At 35.2% G+C, this 17,428-nt stretch overlaps 1 protein-coding gene across 1 annotated transcript in view; it reads left to right on the top strand.

Annotated features, from left to right (window-relative positions):
* Positions 1-15,678: 15,678 nt before the first annotated feature.
* spel1 (DNA mismatch repair protein spel1) overlaps positions 15,679-17,428 on the top strand; it is a 128,943-nt gene continuing 127,193 nt past the window's right edge. The window contains exon 1 of the mRNA XM_069824625.1: positions 15,679-16,047. Coding sequence (XP_069680726.1) covers positions 16,014-16,047 — 34 coding nt within the window. The 5' untranslated portion in view covers positions 15,679-16,013. The remainder of the gene's footprint in view (positions 16,048-17,428) is intronic.

The raw sequence follows: 17,428 nt of genomic DNA, 5'->3' as shown, positions 1-17,428 counted from the left end.
TTTCATTGTGGAAAATAATTTTTCACAAACGTAAGTTGTAGCGAACATGGCTTCAGAGAGCAAGCGAAAGAACTAAGCTTCGGATATTTATTTTTTGGCAAAGATTTGAAAAGTTCAACATTTGTCAAGTCCTTACATCTAGCTTTCATTTAACATCGCATTGTAAATCTGCGAGTTTAAATTGAAGATCTAACCGCATTATTCGTACATCTGCTGAAACAGTATCGATGTACAGAGAAGATGATAATAATAATAATAATAATAATAATAATAATAATAATAATAATAATAATAATAATAATAATAATAATAATAATAATAATAATACCTTTTAATGTTTTATGAGTAACATATAGTACAATGCCGTTTTATGTTATACAACTGTTTTCCTCGTAATACTTGTGAACAAATCATACATTTAATATTCTCATATTGTCAGCAAAAAAATGCGTCCTCCCATCCTACTTGAAACTTTTCCTTTTGTAGAGGTACATGGTTTCGAGAGAGACATTGGACGATACGTCACTTGCAGGTCAGAGACAAACACAAATGGAACGGAGTTTGACTCCAGTGAGTGAAAGGGTGGGGGTTTGGAAAGGTAGGAAATAAGAGAAATGCACAGGTATCATTGCGAGCCACAATGTGCTCGTGAGTCACATTTTCGCCACGGCTGTCCTAGACTGTGCTTCCATTCTAACTGCAATCCGAACACGGTCAGAAACGTTTAGTCTAAGCGCCATCTTCACTTAATTCGTGGTTAGACTCACAACAGACAAACATTATGTAACAATATGTAATTGCATAAAACAGAGCATAATATAACAGTAAATTCATTGATGTTATATCATTACTGACAGAAAAGCATTAAAATAAAAATAGGAACATAATGTGGATCACCATGTATATTGTTTGACGAAACAAAATGTAGACGGACAATATATTCTTTTGTCTTTTCTACCTCTTCAAGAATATGTTACGCTCAAATCATTTTGCAATGTGCATACAGTAATTTCACATCATAGTAATGAATTAGACAACATTATTTTAATAGAAAAAAGGAGACTAGTGAAGTGTTTTGTGTGAAGTGTGGCTTTGTATAGGGCATAAACAAGGATATCACGATAAATTGAAGAAAAGCGATTAGAAGCATTTGAAATATGGATATGGCGAAGAATGGAACGAGTGAAATGGACAAACTAAGAAATGAAGCTGTGTTGGAAAGAGTAGGTGAAGAAAGAATTATGTTGAAACTGATCAGGAAGAGAAAAAAGAATTGGCTGGGTCACTGGCTGAGAAGAAACTGCCTACTGAAGGATGCACTGGAAGGAATAGTGAATTGGAGAAAAGTTCGGGACAGAAGAAAATACCACATGATAGACGACATTAAGATATATGGGTCATATGCGGAGACAAAGAGGAAGGCAGAAATTAGAAAATAATTGAGAATGCTGGGTTTGCAGTGAAAGCTCTACCCTTGGACAGGAAACTACAAATGAATGAATATTTAACTTGAAACATGTATTGGTATGAATAGTACTACAGCCTCATTTGTGTCTCAGTGTTAGCGCGTTGTCTTCCATCCAGGGGGCATGGGTTCTATCTCCGATCTGGTCGTGATGGTAATTTGTGGTGGACAAAGCAAATGTAGTAGAGGGTTTTCCTCTATCATTCCACCAACACTTTCACTTTCTCCTCATTTCATCTATAATCTGTCGTAGTTAAATATAGGCTGGGGTGAGGTCTCGGGATAGTATGGATCATCTATGCTTATATAAGATTGGAGCTTGGAGGTCCGCATCAAATACTCATCTGGGAACAAGATCTGGCCCTGTTAGGGCTGTGACGTTTTGTCCACCTTTCAGCATCGGATTCAGCACCCAGGCATTGTCAGTGGACAATCTTCGCGCATATACGGAGCACAATGGGCTACGAGCATGTAGATGCATGGATCTGTCCTCGAAAAGCCAAGAATCGTACTGTAATAGACGTTAAGTTTTTCTTTTTCCAAATGTGATCATTTGCTTGTAAACAACGCCATTCCAAATTGTGCCTAACTGCCCCCATCTTCCTCTAGATATCGAGCAATCTTCACAAGGGAAGCCCATGACACAAAAGCCAGCAGTTGTAACCTTGAAGGGACTTTCCTGGAAATCGAACAGGTGTTTCTGACTGCGGCGTTTCAAAAAACGAGCAGAGTATAGTGGTGTAATAATTCATTTAACGATCCTTTCAAACTGGAGAAACCATTAAGAGTTGATTGCGATAACGGACTAAATCTGCTCCACAATCACGTCGTCCATCACGAATAAGCTAACTCATCACGGAAATGCGTATTGTCTTTGTTTGTTACATAATAATAAACTACAACGAAATTATTGCAGATCATAGCCCGAAAAAGGCGTTTTTTTCTCTACTTGTGCGCATTGTAGAATTAAAATCTGCAGGGTTTTTTCTTCCATAACAGAAAACTATTTTCTTTTTCCCCATGTGTGGTGTCCCACCTTTTTACGTCGAAATTCTGCTAATCGTCAGTTCTTGCAATAAAATCCCATTGGTTTGGAATAGTCACTACCGAACAGATGCATTATAGGGGCCAATCTCCTTATTGGTTGAATGGTATAAATGATACTATCGATATGCATTGTTGTTACAATCTATGTAAAATGTTGCCAACTTCTAAATTACCAGCCAATTTTATATTGTTGACTTGCACTTCAAAATGGAAATAACGGCAGTAACAGTGAAATTTATTTTTCCTGGACCAAAAATATAATACAAACTGACTAAAATCGCATCTAGTAAGAAACTATGTATATAAATTCTTTTTAGAAAGGAACCATTGTGTAAAGACAAAAACGACTTATGTAACATGTACCGGGTACTAGAAAACTACCGTTATTGCTTTATTGAACTGTTTATTTTTGGTGAAAGAGGCATGTCTTTTTATGTATTTATTTACCCTTATACCATCAATAAAAACGTATACTTTTAAAATTAATTTTAATTGGCACAGTCATTGTACATAAGTACTTAGCCTACACGGTATTCTGAAGTATAGCGTTGTTATTTATTTTTTTTTAATTTGGTAGCATTTAATGCTTATCGAATATCGAATACGAAAAACGATAATCGAACCATTACTTCCGCTGACCGTTTTTTTTTTTTTTTTTTGCGTACGTATAATGTGTGATGGGTGGCCCTTGAAATGCATCTGTTCCGTGAAGCAAGCGTTTGAATCCAAGCGTGTAATTACGAAAAACCAAATAAAAATGTTTATGTATCTATAGGTTCCAGTTGGTTCATCATTTTCGGGTTAGCTCCACAAACGTAACAGTTCTGTGAAGAAGTTGAGGTCACAGCGTTACACACTTTGTCATCTATCATAGTTATTAAGATTAATTGTTGAGTCACTTGTGCCTGCTTTCCCTTGAAGTTATATGAAGTTTTTCTCAGATCTTTTATTTGAGTATCCATATTGGAAGCTTCTTCTTCAACAAGATCTTTTGTTTCTTTTAAATTGAAATTTTATTGGTCGACAAAATAGAGTAAAAGAAGGTTTAGGATTCTGCCACAACACTACCTTTTCAGATTTTCCGTCAATAAAATAAAGCTGTAGTGGTACCAAGGACGTGAATAATATATCTCAATCTGAAAAATACTCTCGTTCTCGAACCCCGCTCCCCTTTCAAGCCGTATCTTTCGCATTTATACGCCTCTTTTGGGTATATGAAATACTACATCAAAATAAAAACTGACGATATACGAGTAGCTACATTAAACAAAATATCTCAGCTACTTAAATATATTTTTACAATAATTGCCAATCTATTCGACAAACAGAATATAATTCGTCGCCATATTTGTTGTGCGTTGCCGTAACACACGTTCGTTTGTTAATTATACAGATACTTTTATGGACAATTATTTCACATTGTATGAGGCAATGTCACGCATTATTTTAAGAAAGAACAAGGGTACGCCACTGATTGCTATATGATTGTTTCTCGGGGATCGAGCGCTTTTCTATTGGTCAGAAGCCGATAGCTAACTTTCATATGGTTCGTTTTCAGGGATCGAACCCCGCTCTCCTTTCAAGCCGTTAGTCTACTGAGCTACGGCTGAACTTGTGTGACTAAGGTTTGTGTCATGCAAGTGTCTTGGGAATAAACATTCTTGTAACAATATGATCACGTTTTCAGCTAACCAATGCCGTTAGCGCCGGGTGTCTGGCAGGACGAGGACGTATTCATGACACTGTCATCTTGTCACTAAATACGAAAAGTGGAGACAGACGGGTATAATAAATATTTTACCTAGTTGCTTATAAAATGTAAATAAATAAAGAGAAATATAGCGACAACTTACCTCGAATTTCGTCGTAAGTTAAATATAATAATAATAATAATAATAATAATAATAATAATAATAATAATAATAATGATGATGATGTTGATGATTATGATGATGATAAGGCGTTGTTAGCAGAAGAGGAAATGTTACTAAAGGATTTGCTACTGGAGCTAAATGACAGTTGTGAGCAATATGGGATGAAGATAAATGCAAATAAGACGAAGAGCATGGTCATAGGAAGAAAAATACAGAAGATAAACTTCTGAATTCTAAATGAGGCAGTAGAGCAAGTGGACAGCTTCAATCAATTACTTGGGATGTACTATAGCAGTAACATGAGCTGCTGCCAGGAAGTAAAAAGGAGGATAGCAATGACCAAGGAAGCTTTTAATAGAAAAAGAAGCATCTTCTGCGTACCTCTGGAGAAAGAACTAAGGAAGAGATTAGTGAAGTGCTTTGTATGGAGTGTAGCATTGTATGGGGGCAGAAACATGGACACTACGACGAAGTGAAGAGAAGCGGATAGAAGCATTTGAAATGTGGATATGGAAAAGGATGGAACGTGTGAAGTGGACAGACAGAATAAGAAGTGAAGTTGTGTTGGAAAGAGTGGGTGAAGAAAGAATGATGCTGAAACTGATCAGGAAGAGGAAAATGAACTGGTTTGGTCACTGGTTGAGAAGAAACTGCCTACTGAAAATTGCACTGCAAGGAATAGTGAACGGGAGAAGAATTCGGGATAAAAGAAGATATCAGGTGATAGACGACATTAAGGATATATGGACCATATGAGAAAACAAAGAGGAAGGCAGAAAATAGGATTTGCAGTGAAAGACCTGCCCTTGGGCAGAACACTAAATGAATAATAATAATAATAATAATAATAATAATAATAATAATAATAATAATAGGCTAATAATAATAATCCTTTGAAGAGGTGGAAAAGTTCAAATATCTTGGAGCAACAGTAACAAATATAATGATACTCGGGAGGAAATTAAACGTAGAAAAATATGGAAAATGTTTGTTATTATTCGGTTGAGAAGCTTTTGTCATCCAGTCTGATCTTAAAAACCTGAAAGTTAGAATTTGTAAAACAGTTATATTACCGGTTGTTCTGTATGGTTGTGAAACTTGGACTCTTACTTTCAGAGAGGAACAGAGATTAAGGGTGTTTGAGAGTAAGGTTCTTAGGAAAATATTTGGGGCTAAGAGGGATGAAATTACAGGAGAATGGAGAAAGTTACACAACACAGAACTGCACGCATTGTATTCTTCACCTGGCATAATTAGGAACATTAAATCCGGACGTTTGAGATGGGCAGGGCATGTAGCGCATATGGGCGAATCCAGAAATGCATATAGAGTGTTAGTTGGGAGGCCGGAGTGAAAAGGACCTCTGGGGATGCCGAGATGTAGGTGGGAGGATAATATTAAAATGGATTTGAGGAAGGTGGGATATGATGAGAGGGACTGGATTAATTTTGCTTAGGATATGAACCGATGGCGGGCTTTGTGAAGGCGGCAATGAACCTCCGGTTTGTTAAAAGCCATAAGCAGGATAACAGTAACGAAGAAAGTACCGTAATTGTGAAAAATTTCGTGCGTATCGTTATTACCAAAAATTTTGGTCCCTGTCTCTTCTCTTTAGAATCAGCATACTTCTACTCCTCCGAATTATCTGTTATCGCGCTTTCAATTTCTTACAACTCTTCGAAACCGACATCAAGCACTTCTTTCTATCCCTCATCATAGAACGTCTTTATACTCATCTTTCTATACTGTAGAAATACCTCGCCTCTGGAATTCGTTACCTAATGACGTCAGGGACTGCCGGACTTTATCACAATTCAAAATTAAATTGGAAAATTTTGTCTTAGTTAATGTTTTTTAGGTTTTGTAGAAGTATTGATTTGTCTTTTCTTTTTTCTTTTTTAATCTAGATTAAAATTGCAAGTTTCTTGTTTATGTTAGTTAATTAGTTAGGATACAATTAATTAATCATTTATAAAGTTAGTGTGACTGCAACCTGTGTATATTTTTGTGTGGCTTTACTTTGTTTATAGTGTTTCTCTCTCTCTTTATTTCTTGTGTAGCTTTACATTGTATGTAGTGTATTTTTTTTTCTGTTTATTTCTATTATTGTATTTGTATTCCTGGTGTTGTGGAAGAGAAGGCCTGATGGCCTTAACTACACCAGAATAAATAAATAAATGAATAAATAAATAAATAAATATTAAATAAAGGAGTAGCCTAGGTTTGACATGATAATGTCCCATAATCTATTTGTGGTGTAAGAAAATGGTCACCTTATGGTTTCAGAGAAAAAATCTTGACGGCACGGCCTGTATGAAAAAAAAAGCTACCTCATCGTGATCGTTCATTTACACGTCGAATTACAATAACGCTACCGAAGACAGAAATGTAGGAGGAAATATAAAATGCATGTAATCGAATGAAATGAAATTTAAAATTCTGGTAATGTAATAGCGAGTTTCGAGTCATCATGACTGCAGAGATTGCGTGAAACGTCATCACGCCGCTAGGGGCGGCACCTGTGATTCCCTTGACGTCACTCTTCCGCGAATGGGAACGAGGAAACAGTAGCAACAACCAGCTCAAGGTGTGTCGCATAATAACATACGACACAGAGGTCACGTTACAAAGAGCACTTATCAGACACGTTAACAGTACTGTTTGTATATATTGACAGACGGTTCGTCTCAGCTTTTATTTTGTTGTCTTTGTTGTGGGCGCATGTCGATGGACTGCGGCAGGAATTTCAGTGCGAAAAAACGGAAGAAATTAACACTCGCTATGCAGCTTCCATGCAGAATGTTATAACGGCTGCAAGCATCCATAATGCATTAGCAATAAATTAAAAGGAGGATCAAATTAAACAAGTAAATATCAAGTTCAAACTTGTTAATTCAGTGATCCTCAACTTTCTTCTTCACTTGCATAGGCCTACGTACCACTTGACAGTACTTTCACATAAATTATATCCTTCATGTTATCAAACTGTGTGTAATTAATGTGTGTGTATATATGTATAGAGAGAGAGAGAGAGAGACCATAACGGGTCTTGGGCCTTATATTTGTTTGGGTGATGATGATGATGATGATGATGATGATGATGATGATGATGATGATATATAATACTATCCGTACCCGTGCGCTCCGCTGCACCCGTTAGAAATAAATATAAAGTAATTACATAATTAAAATAGGACATTTGATCCAGGAAACGTTCGTGTTTGATAGAAGGATAAATCGTTTAGTATGTTACTTAATTTAAATTGTATTAAAAAAATTAAAATGCGATCATATTGATCCAGAGACATAAATATTATTTTAGGAAATACAGGAAACGAATGTACAGAATAGCCTATCAAGTTTTCTGTGCATAAGAAGCTATTTTAATCTTAACTGACCTCGATTCACTCAGAAGTTACTGTAAAAACATTATAGCATTATGTCAATCTAGAGAAACTACACTTTCCAATGGTGAATTAATAATTAATTATACAAATCGGTTAATTTAGCTTCCGATATTACTTCATACAAACACAGAAACATTCTCTATAGGCTATGTTTCATAGCTTTCGATTGTTGTTGTCCAAGGCTCCTTATAGACAAAGTCTTGTTTTTTATTTCATTACACCACCTTAGGTGGCGTTGTTATTGTAATTTTAAAACTCATTTATCTCATTAAATATCAGTCCTATCAAACTTTTGCGTAGAATAAAACTTATCGGAAATTATTTTTAAAGAAACTTTTGTTATGTAAAATTTTTCATGAGAATTAATAATAAGGGAGATATTTCGATTTATTTAATTCGAGCCCCCTTATAACACCCCTTTTAAATAAAATATTTTGAATGCCATGTAGCCTAAATTCTAAGTTACGACGAGCTTAATTTATATTCCAATTTTCATATAAATTGGTTCAGCCATTATCGCGTGAAAAGGTAACAAACATCCAGACAGACAGACAGACATACAAACAAAACTAAAAAAAAGCGATTTTCGGTTTCAGGGTGGTTAATTATATATGTTAGGAGCAATTATTTTTGGAAAATCGAAAATTACCAGAAAAATCTCGGCTACAGATTTATTATTAGTATAGATGGGAAAGGCCTGCTATTATTCGGTTGAGAAGCTTTTGTCATCAAATCTGCTTTCAAAAAAACTGAAAGTTATAATTTATAAAATAGTTATATTACCGGTTGTTTTATATGGTTGTGAAACTTGGACTCTCACTTTCAGAGAAGAACAGAGGTTAAGGCTGTGCTTAGGAAAATATTTGGAGCAAAGAGGGATGAAGTTACACGAGAATGGAGAAAGTTACACAACGGAGAACTACACGCATTGTATTCTTCATCTAACATAATTAAGAACATTAAATCCGACGTTTGAATGGACAGGGCATGTAGCATGTATGGGTGAATCGAGAAATGCATATATAGTGTTAGTTGGAAAATCTGACGAAAAAAGATCTTTCGGGAGGCCGAGACGTAGATGGGAGTATAATATTAAAATGGATTTGAAGGAGTTGGGATATGGTGCTAGGAACTGGATTTAATCTTGCTCAGGATAGGGACCGACGGAAGGATTATGTCAGGGCGGCAATGAATTTCCGAGTTCTTTAAATAAATAAATATATATATATATATATATATATATATATATATATATATATAGACAAGGAACCGTAAGTTGTTGTTGTTGTTTAGTCAACTGTCCGAAGACAGGTCTGATCCTCACAAGTGATACCAAGAAGACACCACTTATGAGGCAACTAGGCCATGAGATAATGGGGTAGGGTAGCCAGTTCCTTTCCTCCTCCAATGCAGACATCGCCGACTAGCTACATATCACACTAGTCAGACTTCGGATGCAATCGAAAAATAATTGTTCTTCCTCTGACACATATTGTCAAGTGAGATGTACTGCTTGGTAATTAGGGACGGGATTATTAGTTGGAAAATCTGACGAAAAAAGATCTTTCGGGAGGCCGAGACGTAGATGGGAGTATAATATTAAAATGGATTTGAAGGAGTTGGGATATGGTGCTAGGAACTGGATTTAATCTTGCTCAGGATAGGGACCGACGGAAGGATTATGTCAGGGCGGCAATGAATTTCCGAGTTCTTTAAATAAATAAATATATATATATATATATATATATATATATATATATATATATATATATATAGACAAGGAACCGTAAGTTGTTGTTGTTGTTTAGTCAACTGTCCGAAGACAGGTCTGATCCTCACAAGTGATACCAAGAAGACACCACTTATGAGGCAACTAGGCCATGAGATAATGGGGTAGGGTAGCCAGTTCCTTTCCTCCTCCAATGCAGACATCGCCGACTAGCTACATATCACACTAGTCAGACTTCGGATGCAATCGAAAAATAATTGTTCTTCCTCTGACACATATTGTCAAGTGAGATGTACTGCTTGGTAATTAGGGACGGGATTATTAGATAAATAAATGATTTTTTTTCTACATGTAAAGTAATGCAACCAAGTTTAAAACTCCGATCGAGGAATCACTATCATAAATATGAAACCTTATTTCACATAAAAACACATATTTTTAGAAAAAATTGTGTAAAATAAATATTTTCGGAATTTTCTTTATAAATGCTTATTTTAATCTTTTTTTTTTATGGGGTTGCGGTAATTTATTTCAATTCCAAATATAAGGTAAATATTTGTTAAATATGTAAGGACATACACTGTATAGTCCACATCTGTGGAGTAACGGTCAGCGCGTCTGGCCGCGAAACCAGGTGGCCTGGGTTCGAATCCCGGTCGGGGAAATTTATCTGGTTGAGGTTTTTTCCGGGGTTTTCCCTCAACCCAATACGAACAAATGCTGGGTAACTTTCGGTGCTGGACCTCGGACTCATTTCATCGGCATTATCACCTTCATGTCATTCAGACGCTAAATAACCTAGATGTTGATACAGCGTCGTAAAATAACCCAATTAAAAAGGCACTGTATATAAATACTGTAGGCCTTTATATGGGATATCCATTAACATTTAAACATACAGTTTACTTTTGTTGTGTTTTAATTTTAGTACCGAATGATATAACAGCTTTACGAAGTCATACTGCGTATATATGTCTTGTCTATGGCACAAAGAAAAAAGAGGAATAACTTACACGTGTTTTGATCTCCGGTCGATGACATCAACTGGGATTCTCCTCACAATGTGCAAAGAGATGACAGCAACAAATCATACTACCATTACTAGATTATTCAACGAATCTATGCAATTACTATGGCAAAATGCTGTACAATATAGTAGTGTATTACTTTCATTTACGGATGCCGCATTTTACATACGGAAAGCTGCAGAAGCCCTTCCAAAAATGATTCACGTGACTTGTGTTGTGCATGGTTTGCACAGGATGTGTGAAAGTGTCCGGACCCTTTATCTCAATACAGACAAACCGGTGTCTAACGGAAAGGGAGTATTTGTCAAGGCTCCAACTAGAATAATTGATCTCTTTAAAAAAAAAAAAAAAAAAAAAAACCTAGGCCTTCAACTACCACCCACATCCGTAACAAGCCCCTACAGTCTCGGCTGCGCGAAACGAGGAAACCGGGGCAAATTGAACGCTGCGCTTGCCGCCATATTGTTGGAGAGCAGTCAGCAGACGCATAATAGTAGTACGTAAATCACGCAATTTAACGCTGTGATGATCTAAAATTGACAGATTACGGCCATTTTCGACATTTAACGTAAAATTAGGACGAAATAAACATATTCAAAGTTTCATTGATATGCATTAGACCATTAAAGAAAAGAAAATACGTACGCAGCAATTTATAGAAAACATACTCATACATCCATAAATAGGCCTACACAATACACATTATAGATTGTATAATTTTACGATAATCAGCAAATTGTTAGGTTTCAGAGACTCTAATATTATATTAACATACATTACTCTTAGATCACAAGACATAAATATATGCACCTTGATTACACAAGTTCTTATTATAATCAAATTCTTAAGTGAAATAAATATGTGATAATCAGTATAGACCTGTTGTTAAGTTTTAGAGAATCGAAAATTATATTACCGATACTTCTAGACCACAGGACATTAGGTAATCTGGCAAAATATAATGTGCGAAGTTAGCCAAATTACATTGAATTCATTCTTCAATTAATAAAGGGAATGCTATCAATTATAAAAAGTATCGGTACCGGTACCTAATAAATTGCAAACAATAGGTAATTTGAAGACCTAAAAACTAAACAATCACTTTATGCAAGATAAAAAAACCACATACTTTTCATGTGTGGATTTTTTACATACCGGTATTGTATTTTTATTTTAAATAAATAAAATAGATATATTATCATTGCTTGCGGAGTGATGGTACATAATTTTATGCACATATGTAATATCAATAAAATGCCATTCCTTGCTTTTGTTAATAAAATATATGTCCGGCAAAATGTAAAAGAGTTATTTATAGGTGAACTCTGAATCATAAGTTCACAAAGACGGCTTAGCTATTATAGCTATTTATTTATTTATTTATTTATTTATTATCTGTATATTTATTTATCCATTTATGGATCTTGAATGAAAGTTTATAATCTTGCAGATAAATTCATTTACATAATAAAAACAAACATTTATCTTTCCACTAATGTTTTAACATCTGATGTGTTAGTCTAAATAATTCACTCAGTGGGATTTCTCTACAGTCTGATAAGTATTCTTTATTGTCGTAAACTACTGATTGATTTTTAATGATATTGATATTGTAACAACAGAGATAATATTATATCGTACCTTTTGCAAATGGCTTGGAAAATTAAACAGGGATGGTATTATCGCCGAGCTCTCGTGGTTAACATTCGGCAGGTCTTTGAGCGGCCTCGTGCATAACATTCGGCATTTGAAATTTAATTGCATTATTGTTTTCAATTTCTTGTGTCGCCGCTCCAATCACCCGCCTCAATTTCAATATTGCAACCAATAAGCTGCTTCCATTATTAAATGACACTTACTTGTCTAATCCACGTGGACTAAAACCGAGGTTGCAATGTCTTGTGCTGAGGACAAACATTAAGGTATGTGATTAAAAATTATTATTAAAGAGTTATTATTAAGAGTTAAGAAAGCCAGCGTACTAGTATATGATATAATAATAATTATACTAATAATAGCCATTTAACAATATAACAAACTAGTGCTTATTCTTATCGAGGAAGTAGACGTGACGCTTAGAGTGAAACCTACAGAGCAACAATCGGTCGGCAAAATTATGTTTTAAAAGCACACCGCACGTTATTGTATGATGCCGACATGTTAAGCATGAGTCCGCGGCGATAATATTTATCATCTTTCAAAATTCTATTGCCATTACTTTCAAACTGTTCACTAAAAACACCAGAGACAAAACGAACAATTGTGTTTACCGCTCTATTTCTACCAGTAGCATGGCGGCGTAAACATGCGCAGACTGGTTTCAATTTTGGACAGCACACCAGCGCTCTGTGTGAGTCTAGTATACTATATAACGTCTTTGATCCGTAATCACTCGCTGAGGTACTTGGCTTTCCGCTGTGGTATACTATCAGAGGCGGCTTTCGAAGAGGGGCTGCGGAGCTGCAGCACCTCCAGACATTTGTGGCTCTTGTCTCGTTTTATGTTGTGAAATACATTTATTATACAGTCTCTATTTAGCGGCTCGAATTTTTAAAAAAAATTCGCTCTCAATGACATGCACGCAATCGTTAGTGAAGTCACTTCCTCCCCTGGTGCTGCCAGAGCGAAGCCAGAGCCAAAGACTATAAGGTGAAGCCACTTCCTCCCCTGGAGCTGCCAGTCTCGTCTCGGATGCTTTGCGCGTTAGTTTTACCCCTCCTCCCTGCTGCCCCTTGCCGTTAATCCAGAGTTTCCAGGCGCTGCACAATTTGCAGCAGTTCGTCAGTAGCGCGCAGTTTTAAATACATTTTCTTTAATGTTGTGAGTATAACAAGTGCAACAATGTTTAATTCTGTACAATATTTACAGTCTATTCAGTTCATTACCTTAACAATTCAGGAGAAATGTGAAATTAAATGCCCATCAGTTGAATCTCATAATGGAAAGAGCCGCTAAACAAAATACAAAGGCTCGCATATTTTTTGATAATTTATCCAGTATCCCTGCTCTCTTCTCTCGACCTGTATTAGATTAATGTGTTTCAAAGACAATTCCATCAGCTGGGGCAACAAGATGGATTTAAAATAAGAACAGTAAATGTTGTTCATGGGAAGAAGGAGCCATTGCTAGAATGTTTTCAAACCATAATGGAATCTGAAACATGTAACATCACAATAAATGAGGCAAGCGCCCTGGGTACTCTTGAATATCCTGAATTCAATTTCTGGCTCAGTTATTTTTTTCATTTATTGATGTATCATGTATATATATTATACAACCAACTACAACATCGCCAGTTAGATATTTCTAAGGTTCAAATCTGCATATAAAAAATTAAATTATGGTTTATTTAACGACACTCGCAACTGCAGGGGTTATATCAACGTCGCCGGTGTGCCGGAATTTTGTCCGCAGGATTCTTTTAAATGCCAGTAAATCTACTAACATGAGCCTGTCTCATTTAAACACAACTTATAAGATAAGGCGCATGGAACTAATCTTTAAATAAAGTAAGTTGCTTGATTTATTTTTGTATGCAGCCCCCCTTAATTCAATACCCACGAGCCGCCACTGTATGCTATGTAAATAATTTTGAGAGTGTTAAATCAGTAATAGATGAACTGGACAAAGAAGACGCGTCATCGACAGAAATAATACAAAATTTGCTAAATGACAGGTCTGTAAAAAAAATGACTTAGCATACATTTGTGCCAACCTTAGTTTTTTTATGTGATTCAATAAAACGATTAGAAGTAACAACAAACGTCTTGGCAGAAACCGTACAAGAAGTGCGCAATGTCAAAAAAATATATATATAATAGACTCACACAGAGGCTCTAAAATGGAAACTTTGAAAAACAAATTCAGAAGTGTGTTAGAAAAAAGCAATGAGTTTCAAACAATGTGTGAAATAGCTAAGGTCTTGGAGAGTGAAGAAGCAGCAATTGATTATGATCACATAAGCGTTAGTGAATTCCTCTCTTTGAATACGCCAGACTAACTTCATGTGACGTGGAAATGTCTTTCTCCAAATATAAGGCTTTCTTCCGTGACAACCGACACAGATTTCTGACGGAGAATTTGGAGAAGACGTTTATAGTTCACTGTAACGACCAAGCACATGAAGATTAACTGCGATTGGTGGCCCGCAGTCAACTCTACATCGGAGCAAGCGCGTAATTTAGGAAGGAAACAATGATGATGATGATGATGATGCTGAAAAAGGGAAGTATAATTATGATGGTGAAATGAACCCGAGATCCAACTCCGAAAGTTACCCAGCGAAAAATCTTAACCAGATAACTTGTCCCACCAGGATTTGAACCCGGGCCCGCTCGTTTCACGATCAGACGCGCTAACCGTTACTTCACAGCGGTGAACACGGTGAACATTTTTAAGGCTAACTTTGGCTGAAATCTAAATTAAACTACCACTCTCATTATTTGATACCGTAGTGTACAAACTATAATGATTGTTTTTATGCTGTCGTCAATTGTCTTGTACCGGTAATATTGATAAATGCAAAATATTTAATATCAGACGCATGTGTTATAATAATAATAATAATAATAATAATAATAATAATAATAATAATAATAATAGTAATAATAGTAATTTGTATATTTTAATATTTATATTTAAAATAAATTGAGTCAACTTGAAACACTTTAAAACGTAAACCACGTGCGACAATAAAGCTAACTTTAATTCTTGGTTGGGTATAATCATTCGGAGAAATTACTTCCATTATTTAAAGAAGAATTTTACAAAATGGCATGCACGTGCCAATCTTAAATTTTAATCGCAAAAATCATGTCAAATTTGCAAAAAATGGTGAAAAATCTCTAAATCTGGCAACACTGGACTACGTAGTATTGGCAATGACGCAATATAAAGTTTTGAGTTATATTTCATCAGGTACACCAACACCTACCGTGTTCGAAACAAATGTAATTACTAATTATACAGGATTATGAATGAAAAAAAAATATATCTGAAAGCATATTTTTGTGTGACTACATAATGTGACTACATAATGTAATTATGTTTTACACAGGAATAAATATTTGACTTCGATGAATATGCGTAAAGCATTGAAATGTTCTTAGTATCGTCTGTTGGTATCTGTAAACGATTCGTTCTTGTTTCGTATTCGTATTTCAATTAATATGTTGTGTTAATTATGAAATACTTTGATTATCAGTAATGAATTTGTTATTTAAACGTATCTAAAATTGTGCCGTACATAGAGTGAAATCACCTGTGAACGAAATGTAAAAGACTAAACTATAATATTAACGCTTGCTGAAGCGGAATTTGAGCGACTGAACAAAGATCAAACAAAAAAAGAATTCGCGCGGTATTTTGACGTATGCTCTGTGGCTATAAGGAGCTGAGTTTGCTGCTTTTATCTTTGTTGTTTGTTACATTTGTGTTAGAAATAATAAAATAGCGCCAATAGATATGGCTGTTCAACCTCTTCAGCAGCTAAATCTAGGTATTGTAGCATTTATGTGTTACTTAGATTTTTATACAACATGATTTGAAGGTTAGGATTTGGTACTTCTAATGACATAGATATTTACAATCAAGAAATTCAGTGGCATGTTGTACTATAATTGTCACTGCATTTAATTGCAATTCCACTCCAATATTTTATAACAAACTCAATTACAGTACCGGTATCTTTATATTTTGTAGGCCCTATTCAGCTTTGAGAAATAGACCTGTTGTACCAGTTGCGTGAACTTCTTATCGAAGGCGGAGAAATTATTCATAGTCATTTCACAACCTCACTGATTGCGAATAATGTGTTATTGATTAAAGACATTCATATATCTTTGCATAGGACTTTTTTCCTTCCAGTCAGTAACACGAATACACTTTATTTATTGTCTTCTTTTGAAATATGTGGTTTATTTTGCATTTGCTTCTGTGTGAAAATATTGTCATGTATGTTTTTAACGTTGAAGTTGATTTTCAGTATTTCCATATGCTTATTTGTTATTGTTTGTGTTGATATTTAAGACTTAACCCATTCACATATTGAGTTTGTCTGCTGCAGGCTACGTGATCGATCTGCAGTGGTTATGAAAAGTGGGACAAACCCATTTCCTGTAGCCTGAGGGGCGCACCAGATCCGCCAGGCTAATCAATATTAATATGTTATTCTTCGTACATACCTAAGTTTCTTTGAAGATGTACCCTAACTGTACAGATATACTGGTATTAATCAGTTATTTGGCACATATGTTGAAGCATATTTTCAAATTGAATTTAATGTTCCTGATTTTTGTATTGCTATATTAAATACGTTTTTAGAATGGAATAGGATACAGTAAAAAGGACTAAAGGTGCGTCAGCCAATTCTAAACTTGTTAAGTCTAATGAATCTGTTGTGCATACTTTTTTAGCTATCATTCTTAAAAAAAATGTAATAGACTTAATCATTGAAACATGTACCATTTTCAGAAGATTACTCAAAATCTGATTTGGTGGTCTGGATTTATAATCTAAATAATTATCTTACACTACTACAATATATACAAAATTTGACCGACTTTTTTTTTTATCTAGTTTTAAGTGTTTTTTTTTAGTTAATTCGATGGTGCTGACCAAACATGTAATAGGTCTATTCATTTTCCTGAAAAGTCACTCATTTACATAAAAAATAATGCCATAATATCAACCATAAACAAATATAAAATATTGAAAAAAAATACAGTGCTATACTTATGAATTTAAATACTATTATAGTCACAATCATGCCATGGTATGAAAGAAAAATTACACAACCTCGAGCGGGAATCGAACCTGCGACTTCCTGTTCTCCGGTCAGGCGCTCTACCACTGAACTATCGAGTTCGTCTCACACCAAA

This window comes from Periplaneta americana, chromosome 4 (assembly GCF_040183065.1).
Source record: "Periplaneta americana isolate PAMFEO1 chromosome 4, P.americana_PAMFEO1_priV1, whole genome shotgun sequence".
NCBI lineage: Eukaryota > Metazoa > Arthropoda > Insecta > Blattodea > Blattidae > Periplaneta > Periplaneta americana.
The sequence above is the reverse complement of the archived record's forward strand: the minus strand, read 5'-3'. Positions and strand labels throughout refer to the sequence as shown.